Raw genomic sequence first — 19156 nt, 5'->3', positions numbered from 1 at the left:
GCAGCAAAAACAGGTAAAACAGACAAAGTTAGAAGTTAAGCCTATTGGACAGATCACAGTGTCAAAGTCAACCACCACATCGCCTGGCAATAGAGTAAAACGAAATTAAAACTTCCCCGACATTCAATCAGTTGTGTGTAGCAGTGTGTTGTCACAGTATATATGAACAGTGTTTGGCTACTCCCCGTGCCACACCAGCGCCCAGTCCTCCCCCTGAGTCAGCCTGTCAGCTGGGGGAGGACCAGGCACTGGCACGATGGAAAGCTAAACAACCTTCATCTACACAAACTGCAATTACACACAGCTACACATGGAAACTTTTCTCTAATTCCCTCCACTGTTAGAGACTGTCGAGCAGGATTCACGGTTTCACTGTTATAATCATGGAAAAGCAAAAGCGGCATAGCTTCAGCATCTAAGTTGCCAGGGTTTGAGGTTTCTGTCTGTCACTTTCTGTTTTATTTTGTATTCTCCTCTTCCCCTGTGTTGTCTCTCAGTTTACTTCCTCCCTTTGGTCCCTTTCCCGCCACTGGTGATCACCCTCATTTGCCTCAACTGTGTCTCGTTCTGCCCCTCCTTCATGTGTATATAAGCCAAGCTCTCCCTTCCCTCTGTGCCAGTTCGTGTTGTCTTCCCCGTGAGCAAACATCCCAGTATTTTTGAATATTGATTCCTTGTGTATAATCTTCGTGACCGATTTAAAGACCTGTGAGTTTTTGCCTGATCCTTTTGGTACTGTTGCTGTGAGTTTTTGATTCCTGTGAACTAACCTTGGACTGCAATAAAGACCATGATTCTGCCTAATCCTCTGTGTGCTGCTGCATTACTGTGTCCGCCTGCCTGTGAGTTTGTGACATAAGTCTGGCAGTAAGCTAATGTAAACTGGCTGACTCTACACTTTTTAGGGTTTGAGTTTGACTTTAGAGGGCAAAAGAAATGTTTATCTCCTTCCAACCTCTCCTGGTAACAAATATCCTTGTCACACATGCCCCGGAAACAACATTTTGCCCAAAATCTGCGAAACCAGCCTGAAAATGAAGAAAGTCGTAACGGATTGTACAAGAGTCAGTGGAGCTCATCTGTGTACTTGTCTGAGCATCGTCCGAACTGGTCGAAGCAATGCTATGATTGGCCAGTCTGCACTGAGGGGCGGTACAAAGCAAAGGGTAAAATATGTGTTAGATTTAATTCCTCCTCCTTCACCTTTTGAAAAACTAACAACCATGTAAGTGCCTGATCCACAGACACTTCTCAGAAACCAGTGATAAAGCAAAATTTGTCAAAAAAGAACAACATTATGTCGCAAACAAAGACCTTAGTCTTCTGTTCCAGGATTAACTAATAAAATCTGCCCTTCCTCAAGCGCAACTCAAGTCTTCCATCCAGCCTCAAGTCAGCAGATAGACAAGAGGAACACTTTTCACAAAGTGTAGCCTTTAAGTATTAGATAATAAGAATTTTAAGGAAATAAAATGGACATCTCACATATAACAATTCTGCATAACAAATAAAATCGTTTATCTTCCAGAAGAAGACTAAAGCTGACTGTTTCTACAGCTAATGTTAAACTACCTAAGCCTGTCTGCAGATGCTTTGCAGACTTTTAGTGAAATTCTTCTTGACAAAATCTTTACACTACCAACTTGTTCATGCAAAATATCCCAGTATACCACTGATGACTATGAAGAGACCCCCCCTCCATGTTTGTGACTATTTGTTATTTATTCCTGTTAACATTGCAGCTGGCCAGTTTCCAAAATGTGCTGTACTGTATATGAATGTGATTTTACACTTTCCAGAAATTGTTATCTATTCATTTCAGAGTGGTATGAAACTAAAAGTGAACAGCTGAGGGGATAAGGCTGGTGTTGTTTACATTATTGTCTACAAATCCCCCAAAAAGACCAAATCCAATGTGTTAATCAGTGTAAATGTTTTCTGACTTCCTTTCCCTGGCTCTCAGTTCCAATCCCATTAATTCCCAAGTAAGACGTAAATTATTAACCGTCACAAATATAGTTTCTTTTTTATTTTTAAAGGCTCAGTAACATTCTAAACACCTGCTCACTGTAATTTTATTCAAAAGTTTCTCAAACAGGAGGCAAGCAGCCAAGAAAAAGACGATGAGGATAACACTACCTACTCAGGAATAAATCAGCAATGAAAATATTTTGGAGACAATAAGATTCAACAGACAGACCACATTTCATGTGTAAACAATGACATTTTAGGCTTACCACGTTGACCTGCCCAGCCAGGCATCTCCCTCTGCTAACTTATGGCAGCAACATGAGCTGCTCTGTTTCAACAATGTCATACTGAAAAAATGTGCATGCAGACTGACATTTACCGATGCTGTTCTGCTGAGAGATGCAGTGACTTTAACCAGCGGTGAGTACGAAAAAGTATAAACAAAGTATAAACAACAAACAATGTATACAATTTAGAAGTGCTTAAGCCAGTAACTGTTGAATCTGTGAACCTTGACAATTATCATTTGGTCAGATTTTATACTTTTGTTAAATGAACTTGTTTTCAATCCATGTTTGATGGCTGTTGGAAGAAGTTCACCTTCAGGGCATTGAGCCAGATAGCCTTGAAGTTTTAGGAAAAAGATCACGGTTTGAGTAAAAGTGCAAATATTTCTTCTAGAAAGGTCTTTCTGACAGAAAGGCCTGAAGGTTAGTTTAAAGCAGCTAACATCAACTGGCGGCTCGCGGGCCACATCCGGCCCGCCAGAGCTTCTCCTAATTCTGGCCCCCAGAATTAGGGCTGGGCGATAAATCGATTTTATCAATTAATTCGAATTTGTGGTTCAGGGCGATTTTTCAAAATGAAAATCGCAATTGTCGCCTCCACCATACATTCCCAAAAAAGACACAATCTTGTCATTCATTTGGAACTGGTTTTGCGTTTGTGGCGTCAGATCACGAACAAACCACAGTCAACTGCAAAGTTGGCGGCTGTGGCTCAGAGGTAGAGTGGGTCGTCCTTTAATCAGAAGGTCAGCAGTTCGATCCCCAGGTCCTGGACAACATGTCAAAGTATCCTTGGGCAAGAAACTGAACCCCAAATTGCTCCTGATGCTGCGTCATTGGAGTGTGAGTGTGTGTGAATGATTACTGAGTAGCAGGTGGCCCCTTGTATGGTAACCTCGGCCACCAGTGTGTGAATGGATGAATGTGAAATGTAGTGTTAAAGCGCTTTGAGTGGTCAATAAGACTAGAAAAGCGCTATACCAGTATAGCCCATTTACCATTTAAAGGCTGTTGCAAAGGCAGCAGCACGACCATTTTGTTTCAACATCTCAAACAGAGGCAGCAGCAGAGGGGGCACACACATTTCCTGAGTACAGCATTTGCTAACATACGACGTGCTCTGTCTGTTGACTCACAGTTTCTCCGAAAACAAAATATGTCCACACTGACGATTTATTCCCAAGCAAATAATATTCTAATCTCCTCATCAAGTTTCTCTTGGCTGCTCACCATTATTCCTGACACTGTGTGACAGTGACAATTAATTTCAAAATAAAGGCGCATCTGAAAGAGGATAATATCGATTGATGTTTATACTTTGCACTGATGACACAGGATCTTTGCTAATTGAATTGATATTTCAATCCAGATTGATGGCTCGCTACATCCCTATACTTTACTGCACTTAACTGGTTACAAATATTAACATTATGTATAAGGTGCTTTTTTCTTTGATGGCCAAAAGCAGAAAGAAAGTGGTGGCAGCTTCTTGTGTAATAAAATGATTTACATAGACATATGCTACTATCTCATATCAATCACAAGGCACTGAATCAATTCAAATTGTATTGAAATCATATAATTACAGACTTTGTGATATCGGCAGATTTTGTTTCCTTGTCCAACCAATTAAAATAATATGGTACGGTCATGAAACTAGTGATTTAGACCCCTAGTACATACATGGCACTAAGGGCATTAAATAACACAAAAACACTGGTACTGGTACTGGTTTGCAGACATACACACACAAACAGAACTCAGCATCATTCTGGTGGATGGCAGTTCTCATAATTCCTCTTCCTGCTTTCCTTTCTGTTCAGCTAAGAGGAACCGAGGCTCAGTAACTGCCAGTGACTTCCAGGGGGAGGGGCTTCAGTTGATGAGAGTTTGGGGAATATGCAGAGGCCCTGTTTATTGCAGTGAGGTTCCTCAAACAAGCCCCAATACGTAGATGGGCCAAATAAATCTCTGTATCATTATGTAAGAGAGGCTGGGCTGTCCTCTGGTAGAAGCAGCAAGCACCCAGAGACACTCTGCAGTGAAACAGCATCCTCTGTCACTACCCCCGCCCTTCCCCTCCATCACACAATACTCAGCCTCCTCTGCTCTCCATCCCCCTACACCAGCAGTCCTATTCCCGTACTCGCTCTCTCATCCAACACCAAGGGATGCTCTCTGTTTACTCCACATACTCTCTGAGATGATAGAAAGTAAAAACAGCTTACAGCTTACTGCTTTAGCAACATTTGAAAGCCTGCTGGGCAGTTCCACAGCATAACTAATGTATGTGGCAACACTGTGTAGGAGGTGTTCAATATGTACGATACAATCAACAGCACAGTAAACAGCTTTCTCCCATTCTACTGGTCCACACTCAGCACAAACACACCAGCTACACCAGCTTTACATAGTGCTGTAACAATTATTCAGTTAATCACTTGGTTAAACTTCATAGTATTAATCAACACTGTTTCGGATTCCATTCCAGATTTGCAAAAATCTTAAGAGATATTTTTCGATATTTTTCAATTATGACTTCGTCTGACTGAGTGATGTTCTGTGACTTCTCCTCTGGTGATAACATTCCAAGACGCATGGCGATGGATGTTCAAAACATTAGCAGCCTTCTTTCTATCGCAGCCACCACTAGCTGTCATTACTTCCAAACGAAAGGCCACATAGGCGTGTTATGTAGGCATAATGGAAGGGAAAACCCTTATACGTGGGAGCGGCCACGTATGAGGATTTGTGGGAGGTGATAGTCCATGATTTCACAGAGGAATTGTGGATTCAAAACGTCCTGATGATCCACTGAACTTTTGAAGTGTTATGTGATGCAATAACAGCTCTAGTAGCTCCTGCTGCATCATGAGGGAGCCAGTTCCTGACAAACTCATTGTCATAGCATTATGTGACCTAGAAAAGACAAAAAAGTGTTTCCATTGCAGTTTTGCTCAATATGGCTTTTTTGATTCGCCTGAAATACCACCTCATGCGAGCGTAAAAACTTCTTTGCGATGAATGGGAGTTGTTTCAGAACTGATGTGTTACCATTAGGCATATTTTATATTCACAGTTTCAATTTGTGCAATTTGAGGGTTAATGGAAACCTGCCCAATAACTGTGATAAGAGCATAAAGGTTTGCCAGTGAAAATATTAAATAGTCTAACATTAGGATCTGTAATCTCAAGGATTTTTTTAGTGCTGGTAAAACAAAATAAGTAATTTGAAGACATGACTACAGGGCAACTGGGGCTCAGAAGTAGAGCGGGTCGTCCCCTTATCGGAAGTCAGCGGTTCGATCCCCCGCTTCTCCAGGCAACATGTCGAAATATCCTTGGGAAAAATACTGAACCCCAGTTTGCTCCCGATGCTGCATCATCGAGTGTGAGTTGAGTGGGAATGATTATTGAGTAGCAGGTGGCACTTTGTACGGTAGCCTCGGCCACCAGTGTGTGAATGTGTGTGTGAATGGGTGTGTGAATGGGTGAATGCGACAATGTAGTGTGAAAGTGCTTTGAGTGGTCAAAAAGACTAGAAAAGCGCTATACAGGCCAAATGTTTGCATACTTATGATCATTTTTCCTAGTGTGTTCTCCTCTCTCCTAGCATCCAGTGTTGCAGTATATACCAGCTCAGCATGTAGTTCAACTGCAAACACTTGGAACTGTCAAACTGCTTAAGCACTGTCACAGGCATGAGTGACATATGAGGCTTCTCACGTCAAAAGTCAAAAGTCTGTATTGCTGGAAAATGTGTCATCATTCATCATTTCTAAATTACTGTCTCTAAAAGGACTTCCCTCTGCTTTTCTGCACGTCTAACGTGGACAATACCACCTTATCAAGACTCTGTTTATTCAAACAGGAAGAAAACACCCTGCCATCTGGAGGGGCCCAGCTATATTGATCATTAGAAATGCAACACACACAAACACACACGCATGTACACACACAGACACACACACACACACATATAGCAGAGCTCTCCCTCCACTCATTAATCGCTGCTGCCCGTCAGCTCTGTGAGTTAACAGCCGTATAAGCCATTAGGCCTTAGCTACTCACCCCGTTAAGACCACCACAAAGTCCATTACATTCCAGCCATTACGCAGGTAGGAGCCTTTGTGAAAAGCAAAGCCGAGGGCGATGATCTTGATGCCAGCCTCAAAACAAAATATTCCAATAAAGTAGGGCTCTGTGTCATCCTGTTGGGAAGAAGCAGAGGAGAATAAGGTAAATTAATGAAATTACAGACTTCCATCTGGCTGTGTCACTGAAATCTGATATTGGCCAGTCAATGTCATCAACCTCCAATAAAATGAAAGCTCCATGTGATTTTCATCAACAGCTTCATCAGTCTGTAGGTCTTCAGATTCACTGTTCAATGTTTTATCAGATGCTTTCACACCCTGAAGATCTCTCTTGAACAACTACCACCGAGGACATCTAGTCATGTCCACTGATTTATATCAAGGATTTTGGGACCTTAGGACCTGAAGATGTCCAACAGTTTTTTTTAAAAATGACACAAGTGTAGTATTTCACTGGGTCCAGTATTTCTAGATTCAGTTTTTCAGTTTGAATCCTTTTAAACCAACAAAATAAATACATAGAAAAATGATTGCATCATATAAGATTGATCAGTTCAATACATAACATTTAAAAAGTCCAAATAATAAACATTTTTTGGTGCAACATTAAAGCAATAGTGATTTTACAGGTACAAAACAAAAAACAAAAATATATATTGACACACAAGGACAGACAAACAAAACAGGGTGACATGTACAGAGTTTGACACACACACACACATATATGTATATACAGTAAATGGAGAACCCAAAAAAGGAAAAGAATCACAAACACTTCCGCCTACAAGTTGTGTGCCCTCAGCCTGAGCCATACACACAACTCATCAGTGCATGAGACTGTTTGTGTTTGGATAGTCTGTCAACATCTGTTTTGCTGTTGTTAAAAGCAGACCCTGATTACTACAATTCATGAATTCATGAAGAATGGTAGCTTACTTTGGACTCTCTGTCCACCATGGCCACACAGTACACAGTAAAAACACAGTACTTATGAGTTCAAGATTACACGCTGCGAAAAACTGATATACAACTTGTCATTTTGCGAGTGACATGTTGATTTAAGCAATTGATTGATAAGCATAAATAAGCAGAAATAAGATGTCAGAATAATTATTATTATAAAATAATAGTTAGTGTTTATCGTACCACACCACACCACTCATAGACATATTGCTTTGTCTCCAGCAGGTTTACTGGGGCTGGATGATAGCCGGGTTAGGGCAGAAAAGCTTTTATGCAGCTTTTCTGATGCAGTGGCACAGTCCTGATGATACATCTGATCACTTCCTATCAACATGAACTCTGTGGCATGTCTGTCAGAGAGGGTTTCAGCCCATCTCAGGGAGTGGATCAATGACAGCGGGCAGCTCAGAGGCTCCTTGCCTCAGGGAGTGACATTTCATTGTTAAAACAGCACAGCCCCTGCCACACCAGCCCTTTGATTGGGCAGAAAGGTTCATAGCACTTGCTGCTTTAATGGAAGGATTTAACAGGAGATGTCGGGGGGGGTAACCTGAGGTAACGACACACAGGAGGGATCAGTGGCAGCTCTGCAGGGTTCTGCAGTGCTGAGCAGGAGGGACCCTCTCTGACACTCAGTATATTTCCATGCACTCTTTAGCGGAGCTACAGTTATAGCTCGATTAGGAGATTTAATTGGACTACTGTCCTCTCAGTATAAGCACCGGGGGAGAATCCATTTATTGATTTTTGACAGAAGTCTGCCCAAGTCCACTCCAGCCGGTGGAGATATGCCTTCTATCAGCTAGTTGCAATAAACATATATTATTTATATAATCAATAATATGGACCAAATCACAATCACAACTATTTATTTACAATAACTTTGGGATAGAAAACCGCTGTATCCCGTACATATAATCAAACTTCATTGATTTGTTTTAAGCCACCTAAAAAAATCAATATCAGTTTAAGTGTACACGATATTTAGAATATTTTCAGCACTTTACCCTGCCGTAAGACAGCCCTTACCGACAGGGATTGAAGCTGTTCTATCAAAAACACCAGACTCCATTGAGAAAAACAGTCAAAACTTTCTATAATGACCACATCTATAATGCATTATGAAGGCATTTGTAGTGAATTATAATGCATTCATAATGCTTTATCAATACACTCATAAACACGCATGTTTACTGATGCACTATATCAATAGTCATAAACCATTATAGATTTGACTTATAATGATTTATAAGTGGCAAGGGTCTTATGGATGCTCTTGACTTGTTAAAAACTAGAGGTTGAATGCTGGGGCTTATAATGCATTATAAATATTTATACTCACTTATTCACACATCAACAATAAACTGTAGTAAGGACTCATATTGTGATATGGCAGTCCATGCTTTGTCATAAGTTATCATTGTATCTGTTAAGTAAAGTGAGGTACATATTGATGCATTTATTATCATTTATGCTTCATCAAAATGTTTCATTGTAGGTGTTAAGTAAAGTGTCATCATTTCCATGCATTTATAAAAATATGTGCCGTGTCATAAGTGATTAATGCATACCATACACTAGAATACTCATAGCAACCTATTCCCGAATTTTCCGCACGTTTTTGATGTATTTTTGTATGTCCTGCAGCAAAGCCATAGCAAAGCTGCAGGACAAGTAGCAACTTAAAATTTTGGCGGACGATTAAGAATAAGAATCGGAATAATAAAAATAAGTATGAAGAATAACAGATACCGACGGCAGACTAGGACCACAACTGGCCCCACTGTGGGGCAGCCCGGAGGTACTAGTTTACGCGTTTAGTGTGAACTGATGCATGTGAACTGATGCACTGCTACGCAGTGCAGGCACTTGGGGGTTGTGTTGCGCTGAATAGTAATAGGTTCCTTGCACTGCTACGCAGTGCAGGCACCCTAATAAAAAATAAATATCTATGTGCTCCAAGTCCTGAATGAGTTTTCTGGGGTTTTTTTTCTATAGTTTGTCTTGTGATTTGCTCTTTACTTTTCTAATCTTTGAGCCTGTCAACACATTTTAATTTTTATGATTGCTGTGACTGATATGAACAGTGATGTACAAAGTTCATTAAAAAATTCCTGCCAGCTGCAGCTCTCTCTTGCAGAGATGCCTATTGTGCATGTGCATGCGGACCCCCGCTGTGTCTGCAGCCAGGTGCCTCTCACTCTTGAAGGGAAAAAACATGTTCTGACATAAGTTTCTTTGGGTCAGGGGGAATTTTATTTTATTTTTAAAATATTCATTGTAACACTAAACTCCTTTGTGATATTAGTGCAAGAGGACTTCAGTAAATTATTGTGTTCATTTGTTTGAGCATTTGCAATGCACTATCAGAGAAAGGGATTAATAAAAACCCCAGCCCTGATGTCTACGCATTTTTAAGACTTTTAAAAGATTGATTTGAAGACATTTCAATGTCAGTTAAGGCCTTTACATCGTCTTTACATTAATGGATTTAGTGCCTTTTAAGACCAGCAGGAACCATGTCCGTGAACACATGTGCTGGACAAAGATGGGTGTTTTATTCTATAAGCAGGGCATGAGTCTGTTTTTTGACTGCAGCATTCAGTCACAGCAAAGCATCATAGTGGTAGCAATATTACCTTCTTTACTGTATGGCACATACAAAAAGCTTCACAGTAGAAAATGAAAACAGTCATGTGGCTACTTACCAAACGCTCTGACATTGGTGTTTTGTCTAAGGCCGGCAGGTGTTGCTCCAGGGCCAGCACAATGCAGTTTGCTATAATGGTGGCCAGGATCATGTACTCAAATGGAGTGAGAAAGTTAAGGAAATTCACAGGTTGCTACACATGCAAACATAAAGCACATCATTAGACCAGGTCACAGCTTTTAAGTGTGCACTGTGTTCGCACTGTAAGTGGCACAGTTAAGTACATTCAAAACAGTCATTGTGCAAATGAATGCTTGTTTTTTTGTTTGTTTGTTTTGTAATATAGAATCCCAGCCACACATCTCCCAAAACAGATGGCAAATGGATCTGCACTTGTAAAGCACGTTTTTATGCTCGCATGAGATGGTATTTCAGGTGATTTGAAAAAACTGAATTTGGCAAAACTGCAATGGTAACACTACAAGAGGTGTTATTGCACAACTCTTTAAAAGTTGTGCTGACCATCCGGATGTTTTGAATCCACAATTCCTCTGTGAAATTGTGGACTATCAGCTCCCAGAAATCCGTCATGTGGCTGCTCCCACGTATAAGGGGCTCGCCTTTCTATTATGGCTCCAGAACACGCCTACGTGGCCTTGAATTGGAAACAATGACAGCTAGTGCGGTGGCTGCAATAGAAATAAAGCTGCTGATGTTTTGAGCATACATCACCATGCTTCTTGGAATGTTATCACCACAGGAGAAGTCGCAGAACGTCACTCAGTGGAAACACAGTCATCTCACAATTGCATTTTATCAAAATTTCAAAAGAATATTGCTTAAATTTTGTGCAAATTTTTAAAGGAAACCCATATTCTGGGATATTTACTGACATATTTTATGTTTTAGAACAAAACGTGAAAGTCTCTTCAGCTTGTGTTAACCACAGACCTTACTTAAAATTGACTTTGAGACGAGGGAACCGGAGAAGCTGAAATGCTAACTCATTCCTGGGGTTATATATATGTATAATTTTAATACTTTGCACTCAAATGTCAAGAGTTGGACCTGAATTAATCAACAACACTACTAAATACCCATATAGATTGCTTTCATGCTGCTTTCAACCAAAAAAAGAGGTTTGGGGGTTTAGTTACTCTTTTAACATTTCTGCAGCATCCACTGAGAGAAGAACTTATTCTTATTATTATTATTATTACCATTATTATTTCAAGAAATGATAGACAGATTGCGGAGATTATAGGCCATTCCCTCCCTGCAGTGCAGCACTGTGCTGTCATTAGCTCTACCACTCCAAGAATGCCAACATCCCCTCAGGACTGTTCCAGCTTAGCCAGGAGGAGAGCATCCTCAGCAGAGAGAACTATTCAGTGGACTCCAGCGACAGGGCCACCAGATGCTCGGGGCCACAGTAGATCCACGTGCAGCACTGCCATGATTGCTGTGCAGGATAAAGAGCTCAGTAATGCACTGCAGCAACAAAGCATGATAAGTGTTTGCTCAGTGCTGAAGTGAAACCAAACAATCATTTCAGAAATGAAGGCCATTACACAACCTAATGTAATTTAAGGGAAACACAACAACACTCATTAACATATGAGGTGTTTTACCACTGACTTCTCCTCAGAGTCTCCAAATCTGCACCAGCAAGTAATCATTATATAGTTTGTTCATTTCAGAACCCGCATCCTGTTTCACTGTGTTATGGCTTGTTTGTTTGGCGTCACACCCATGCAGTGTGCCTCTGCTTTGATGCTGAGGCCAGCCAGCCTGTCTGCTGGAAGTTCAGCACACTGGACAGCACCATCTGCAGACTGCAGCCTTCACAGTTACCCATCAGAGACAATAGCCTACCGAGGAAACCTGCACAATGGTGTCATCATGGAGTCCACAAATCAACAATTACACCTTGATGTGCAACATATCCCAACCTAATTCATAACCATCAGAATAGAAAACATGACCCGTGTTCTGCCCAGACGTTTGACTCCATCTGCCCACAACAACAGAAATCTTCCTGGATTAACCCTCTGAAACCTGGAACCACATTAGTTTTCTTGTGCCGCATTCACATGCATTTACACTTTTGAAACCGAAGCAAACTGGTGTCATTTCTATTTTTAAAAAACATGGCTAAAAAGGCACTGAGCAACATGGCAAGAAATGTCTCACAAATTGCATGAAATTAGGAAAGGGTGACAAGAGAATGACCTGAAAATTAATATTAGAGAGAGAGAGAGAGAGAGAGAGAGAGAGAGAGAATGAGCGATTAATCCAATTTAATGATTTTAATAAATATGATAAATGTATTTTAAAAAGTTTCTAATAATTATTATTACTAACTCCTATCTACACTTCTGTTTTTTTTGGGTTTTTTTCTATATTTTTGTTTATTTTACATTTGTTTATTTGTTTAGTTTTTGTTAAGTTATTTTTTTAGCTTTTCATTAAACTTTAGCTATCTATTTATTGACTATTTATTTATACATTTTTTTTTACATATCTGATGTTTTACTTTGTGCTGTTAACCTTTTATTTACTTCTTATCTACTATTAAGAAGATTTCACTTGTTTATGTATGTATGTATTTATTTATTTTTTTGTTTGTTTATTTATTCATTCATGTATACAGTTTAAGATTACAGGGACAGTGCACATTAATAGACATTACCTGTAAATCTGCCAGTTTAGCTAGCTTGTATAATTTTTTACTGCAGTTCCTGGCTAGGTATGACCAATCTCAGTTAATTCTCTTGTAACTTGTAAATTCTTCCTGAATTTTTAACAGAAATCGCGCTGATTGGCTGAGGTTTCAAATAATTAATATAACACCTTCTTTATCGAATGACAGTCTAAGAAAAAAAAAACATTTCATCCAACAGAAAAATTGGCATAAAACTCATTAATTACCTAAAGAGGTAAAAACGACAAGAAACATGGTCTATCCAAGCAGCCTGCCTAATAAGGCTATTGATGAATTAAAGTTCTGTTTTCTTTTAGGTGAAATGTGAAAAAAATGACGCCGAGCTCCATCAGTGGCTGTCTGAGACCCCCTGTTGTCATCACTAGCTGACGTACGCCAAAAAAAAGGTTTGAGAGCTTTTCTGAAATGAGACCTGGCAGCACTCTACAGAAAATGGACTGAGGAGCCCCCATTTGTGGCACAAGCTGCCGCACTTCCCTCCGTGTCTACCGCTGAGGAAACAACAGGAGAACCAACTGTAGAAGTCTGACATTTTTGTAATAAAAAACGCTTTTTTGAATCATTGATATATGCCGAATTAAAGAACCTATCATTAATTACATTTAAGATGGTATTTCATTCCCTACACATGCTTATCTTGTTCCGGAAATCGATAGGCTTTAAATAGACCCATTTGTCAGCGAGGTTCGGCATGTGTGCTGGTGTGACTGCGCTTGAAGGATATGGCCATTCGGTAATCTTTTTGGCGTATTTCCGGATGATGTTGTCCTCGCTGAAGATGAACAGGGAGCGGTTGACAGTGAGGCAGTTATGTTTGACCGGGATGGGGTTGTAAATGGCCATGGTCCTCGCTCTCTGGGCCATAGTCTGCTTGTACATCCTCTGGACCCCTGGAGGAGGCCCCGGCTGCCGGCTGGCCCCTCTGGCCGGGCCCACGGGACAGCCGCCACTATAGCGGCTGGACAGGTCGTCTTCAAAGCGAGCCATTGTGGGATAGCGCGGATCTTGCTGGTGAAACCAAAACTGCGAGCTGAAGAGAAATGGAGAAGAAGCATTACAACACGCACTGGGCCGTCCCTCAGGTCCTCTGGGTGCGTGAACCGTCCGCGGAGAGAAGAGGCAAACATTCACAACACAGCACGCACACGGACGATCTTCTTCTGCGCTAGTCTCTTATCTCCTCGTCTCTTCTCATGCTGTCTCTCTGAACGACATGAAATTGTTGTTCAAAGTTTAGACGGTCACAGTCCATGATGCATCATTTTTCATGGGTGTTCCTCCTCCGGCTCCCTGCCCCGCTCCTCACACGGAGCTCACACACACTGGCGTCAACGCTTCAGGTCCATGATACAGGAGGCTCCTTCCACCGAAACCCTAACAAAAAAATGTCAGTTTAACACAAAGACTACAGCAGAGAAAACACCGCGAGCCGTCTGTGCAAGCACTCTACATGTATATATGTTCCTTCAGGAGGCGTCCTCAAACGAAATTTCTGCTTCCTAAAGATTCATCTGCGTTTCACATTCAAGAATTCTTCTGTGAGCAAGCTTGCCCCGCGGTCCCGGGAGGAGAGCCACGCCGCCGTCAGCTTCTTTTTGACGGTAACGCAGGAGAAATCACGGCCGAGCACCTCTTTCTCTTAAATTCTCCGTCAGTGTAATTCCAGAGACTCTACTTTCTCCACTTAGCCCCACGTGACCCTCAAGACGCCCGCCAGTGGCTCCACCTGGACCGGCCTTGTTTCCATAGCAACAGGGAGGAGAGAGAGCCACACCGGGGTCAAGTTACATGGAAGATAAAGACACTTCCGTGAGAACTGTTAAAATAAGAGCATGATGGTGAACAGACGTTTTTTTTTTCATTAAGATGAACGTTTGTTTATCAAAGTGTATTAAAATCATTGATCTATTATAAATCAATTAAAATAGATAAAACATAAAGTAAATTACAATTGCGATATAAACTGGTGAATATCGGGCTGGTGTCCACTGTACCAACACCAACACCAAACACTAGTGAGAACGACACAACTTCCGGTTTGTTTTTCAATGTGTAAAAAACAAGTAAACATCTGTTGCAGGAATTCTTGAGGCGAAATTAAAATCTAAATTGTCTGTGCATATCACAGAAATGTTCACACTAAACAAAATTAGGCTATTTATTGATAAAAAGTAGGTCAATTTATGCTTTTAGCTTACTATAATTCACACTTCCCACACAGGTCTTTAGTAATGTTAGTTATTTTTATTAAATCGCACAGGTCAAAATAAAATGAAATTGAATGTAGGTCAAATAACAATTAGAATCAATGTGTAAGGGTAGGAAAAAGCCCTAGAAAGCTTATTGAAGACCTTTACCTAAATACTTTGAAACTCACAGACTATTAAAGATAAATGGCTTATGTAAAAGAACACTATTATAAAACTGAAATTTACATACTTGAAGGGGGGTCTTTGATGTCAGGAGGAGCAGCACAAACATATGGATGTGTATTTGTCTTTGCCAATCTCAACATTATGGCAGCAGTCTTGCCAAGTACTCTGCTGTTTTCACACTAAAGTCAAGGCAGAGTTTAGGAACCTTTAAGGGATTCCAGCAGTTCCCAGTAAAATGAGTAATTGTTTAATTTCACCAGTTTGTTTTCCTAGAAATTCTCTCAGATGGAGAGCAGAGAAGAACAATGACAGTTAAATTGTAGGCTGAAAATAGCCACATTTTATTATATTATGTGACCAAATGTACATGGACATATATACGTCCATTAGTTTCAATAAATGCAAATGTTAATGCTCCTGCATACAATATTTTAGATGAGAAAGTTCTTTGAGCAGTGTGTGTTTCAGTATAATGATGCCCCTGTGCACTAAGCCAGCTCCATGAAGAAATGCTTTCCCCTGTTGTTCCCTGCAGAGCCCTGATCTCAACCCAGTGCATAACCTTTGGGATGAACTGGAACCCGGACTGTGAGCCAGACCTGATCACTCAACATCAGAGCTGGACTTCACGAATGCCCTTGGGGCTGAATGTGAGTGAACAAAGAGGCAATGGCTCTATTTTCTCTTGACAATTTAAGTTAATTAAAAAACACACAAGATAAAAAGATGCTTTAAAAAAGTGTTTAATTGATTAATAGTTAGACGTGTAGTAAAAAGAATGTTCATAGAAGAGATCAGACTACCAAAACATTATTTCACTTTAATAATCCACAAATATATCACTCTGCAGTATTAAAGCTGTAGTTGGTTAGTTTAACTGTCATATTTGCTAAAACTGTCACTATATCCAAATGCAGTACATGAGACTTTCTGTGAAAAATAGGTTCCTCTGTCTCCTCTTAGTGCTCTTAACCACAGGACAATAAAACAACCAATCAGAGTTGAGGAGCCTCTAACACAGCTCTCAATCATGTCAATAACTGCCTTTGAACTGAAAACACTAAACAGTTTTGTTAAATGTTTAGCTGTAAAATGAAAATTTAGCCCCTTTACACTGTCTGTTTATGGTGGGAATATCACCGTTTCTCGCCTTCAATCTGAAACTGGAGGTCATATTAGCAGTAAAACAATTTCTGTATAATGACAGCTGGAAGGACAGGCTCATGGGTGGCACAGATGTGACATTTTGACAAAGTGTCATGCATGTGACCCACCACTTGAGATTGAAAAAGCAGCTGTTAGCAATTAGTGGCTAACTTAAAGAAGCACAGTGGCCAAATTGTCCACAACATAAGAAATACGTGAAATTTGGGAGCTCCTTACCCTCCAAGCAGAGGACAAGGTCAACCACCATATATCAGAAAAGCTAGTTGATTGTTAATGACATATTATGCCTTTGATGTTGTTTAGAAAGTGCTGCTTTCATAAGAGGCATGTGTTATATGTCTTACAAGAGGCCATCGTGTTGTGTCACATCACGTTCGTCACGCCTCTTTTGACTGCAGGATACCATGACGCAGTCTATCATCACACACTGGAGTGGAATGATGCTGCTGTCATTTGGTTCTGTGGAATAAGACAAATGAGGCATGAAGAGAGGACTTTGTTGTGGCTGTATAGTGCCAGCTCAAAGTAAAAATGGCTTTTATAACTAGGTCGCCCTGTTGAAAACAGTCAAGTGAAAATAAAGCAGCAGCTGGAGCAAACTTCATTTTACCTGTATGACAGTTTGACCGAAGTTTACGAGCAGTGATTCACATGACTGACAGCTGAGTCAGAGACTCCTCAGCTCTGATTGGTTGTTTTCCAACAGCCGCTAGATTCTAGCAAAAGGCATCTGAATCACTACAAGGAGACAGTGGAACATGATTCTCGTCTGTCTCATGTATTACTGTTTGGATGTAAGCTCATTTCATAAGTTACCAACTGTAGCTTTAAATAAAGAGTCCATGAATATTAAAATCATCTGTTAAAATGAATGAACCTGATTATTGGCTTGTTAAAGCCACTTTCACATACAGTATTTCTGGCTGGTGGCAAGTTGCAGTGCTCTTCAGAAGTTAAAGTATCCTCATTAGGTGTATAAATAGGTTAGGTACTGTGCTCTGAGATAATCTCATTGGTATTACTGTAACCGAAGCATCGCTCTGACGTGGTATCTGCTTCAGAAGACAGTGTTTCTATCATCAATGTGACAGCAGGCTGAGAGAGGGATCAGTGGTCATCAGTGAGCTTCTATCTGCTCCCAGCTGAGTGGTGACACTTGACAGAGCCACACTGGCAGCTGAAGTACTTGCTCTTCACCTTCCAGTAGTGATCACCATAGTCAAACCTGGTGTGGAGGAGGCACATCAAATTTTCTTTATTTTAACTGTTCATTTCAGTTTTGTACTGAGAGGAAAAGACAGGCAGCAGACAGAGGTGAGGCTCACCCTATCTGGTCTCCAGCTCGGATGGGCCTGCTGGAGAAGAAGGCAATCCTGGGGAAGCGCAGGTCCTGGTGCATGGTGAACACTCTCACAGCCAGCAGGTTGGGCTCACACAGATGGTTGATGAAGCGGCCGATGTTGCCAAAGAGTCTCGCATCAATACAGTGCACATCCCCCACCTGTATAAGACGATGACCAAGAAGTGTCAGTCACATGATGTCTTAAGGTTGACCTGATGATGCCCCAACATCTGGTGGACTAAAAACTCTAATAAATAAACTGCAGAAAATACAAATGTGGTGTTTCTTTATAGTAAATGTGTAAATATGGTAAATAATGCAGCTGTCATCAGGAAGAGCGATTCTGCAGCGCCCCCCTTTGACCAAACATAACAGCACATGCTCTTAATCACCATCATTTTTTTCTGAAATGTCTGCATGCAAGACATTTGGTTTAGCTGAGTTTTTCTTACATGTTTACCATCAAAACATGAGAGTGTTGTATGTCAATTTCTGAAGTTTATCTTTCATTACCAAAACTGTGCATTGTCTTGTATTTTCTCTGGCCTCTGATGGTAGTGTCTTCTAAGCCCATATGGGATGGGCACTTTTTGGTGTGTGACACTAAAAATGTCCAGAAAATAATTTTTCATAAATTAATTTAACGAATCAATTAAATAAATACATTTTCGCAATCTCACCAGCCTAAAACAGACATAACACCATTATATCATTTTGGTGTGTTACAAATGTTGCATTGAGCCAGGTTTAAATCCATTAATCCTAACCTTTACATCAAAGACGTATTTCACAGCTGAAGAGATGGTCTTTCAATAAAATTAGTCCATCTCTGTAGAAGAGTGATTCAAATGCTTTTGAAACTGGTGCTACATGACCAGAGAAAACGGAAAAAAAGGATGCATTTGCTAAAGGGGCAGAACGCACTGCACCGTACCAGACCAATAACATTCCCACTGGTGGGTGATGTAATGCGTCCGCATACGTCTTAAACAATAGCAGCCACCTAGCAAGAAACAATCTCATATTTCAGTTATAAAGTAGGTTAAAACGTGTTTCTGAAAACCTTTGAGAAGAGAAATATGCAAATCAGCAACAGAATTGTGGTTAATATTTGATCGGAACTGCTTATGATATCTAGGCACAGGTTAGATGTAGAGATGCATGATAATATCCATTGGTATCGGCAGATATTGCATTTAAAATGAAATATCAGAATCAGCAAAAATGCAGATTTGCAGATATGCAGATATCACAAATCAGTACTTTTTCTTAAATTATTAACAAAGTGAACATGTACAAAGTATTAACCTGAAGTTAAAGTATTTTTCTTATTTTGCACAATGAATGAATATTACATACACTGAAAAGCATTGTATTTAATGTCTCCATCTGCTGGTGGGCCATCATTATAGTATGCAGAATATGATGATTCCACTACAGAAGATGATTATCATTGGTGATCACTATAATTGGGAGGGGAAATAAGTAGATACATAGATATATGTTATTGGCCTAATTAGTTGTTACACATCAGCAAAAAATCTAATATCATGCATCCCTAGAAAGATGAAGGAAAGTT

At 40.3% G+C, this 19156-nt stretch overlaps 3 protein-coding genes across 5 annotated transcripts in view; all 3 read right to left on the bottom strand.

Annotated features, from left to right (window-relative positions):
* The window catches only part of cacna1ba (calcium voltage-gated channel subunit alpha1 Ba), a 230573-nt gene extending 220446 nt beyond the window's left edge, over nt 1-10127 (bottom strand). For both annotated transcript variants that reach the window (XM_088077242.1, XM_088077241.1), the window contains exons 1-2: nt 10027-10127; nt 6330-6469 (exon numbers count right to left, since the gene is read on the bottom strand). In XM_088077242.1, the coding sequence (XP_087933368.1) occupies nt 6330-6469; nt 10027-10119 (233 nt within the window). In that variant the 5' untranslated portion in view covers nt 10120-10127. The remainder of the gene's footprint in view (nt 1-6329; nt 6470-10026) is intronic.
* A 2009-nt stretch (nt 10128-12136) lies between these two features.
* LOC148189834 (voltage-dependent P/Q-type calcium channel subunit alpha-1A-like) lies at nt 12137-14469 on the bottom strand. The gene has a single exon (XM_088077239.1). The coding sequence runs from the start codon at nt 13678-13680 to the stop codon at nt 13309-13311; it is 372 nt and encodes a 123-aa protein (XP_087933365.1). The 5' UTR covers nt 13681-14469; the 3' UTR covers nt 12137-13308.
* A 1326-nt stretch (nt 14470-15795) lies between these two features.
* Nucleotides 15796-19156, bottom strand: part of ehmt1a (euchromatic histone-lysine N-methyltransferase 1a) — a 40755-nt gene continuing 37394 nt past the window's right edge. For both annotated transcript variants that reach the window (XM_042487744.2, XM_088077238.1), the window contains exons 22-23: nt 17561-17736; nt 15796-17460 (exon numbers count right to left, since the gene is read on the bottom strand). In XM_042487744.2, the coding sequence (XP_042343678.1) occupies nt 17364-17460; nt 17561-17736 (273 nt within the window). In that variant the 3' untranslated portion in view covers nt 15796-17363. The remainder of the gene's footprint in view (nt 17461-17560; nt 17737-19156) is intronic.

This window comes from Plectropomus leopardus, chromosome 4, assembly GCF_026936395.1.
Source record: "Plectropomus leopardus strain MGB_pleo_1.0 chromosome 4, ASM2693639v1, whole genome shotgun sequence".
Taxonomy (NCBI): domain Eukaryota; kingdom Metazoa; phylum Chordata; class Actinopteri; order Perciformes; family Serranidae; genus Plectropomus; species Plectropomus leopardus.
Note: the sequence above shows the minus strand (reverse complement) of the source record. Positions and strands in the feature narration are given on the sequence as shown.

Coding starts and splice junctions, on each gene's coding strand:
- LOC148189834 (XM_088077239.1), bottom strand. CDS start 13,680: ATGGCTCGCTTTGAAGACGACCTGTCCAGCCGCTATAGTGGCGGCTGT.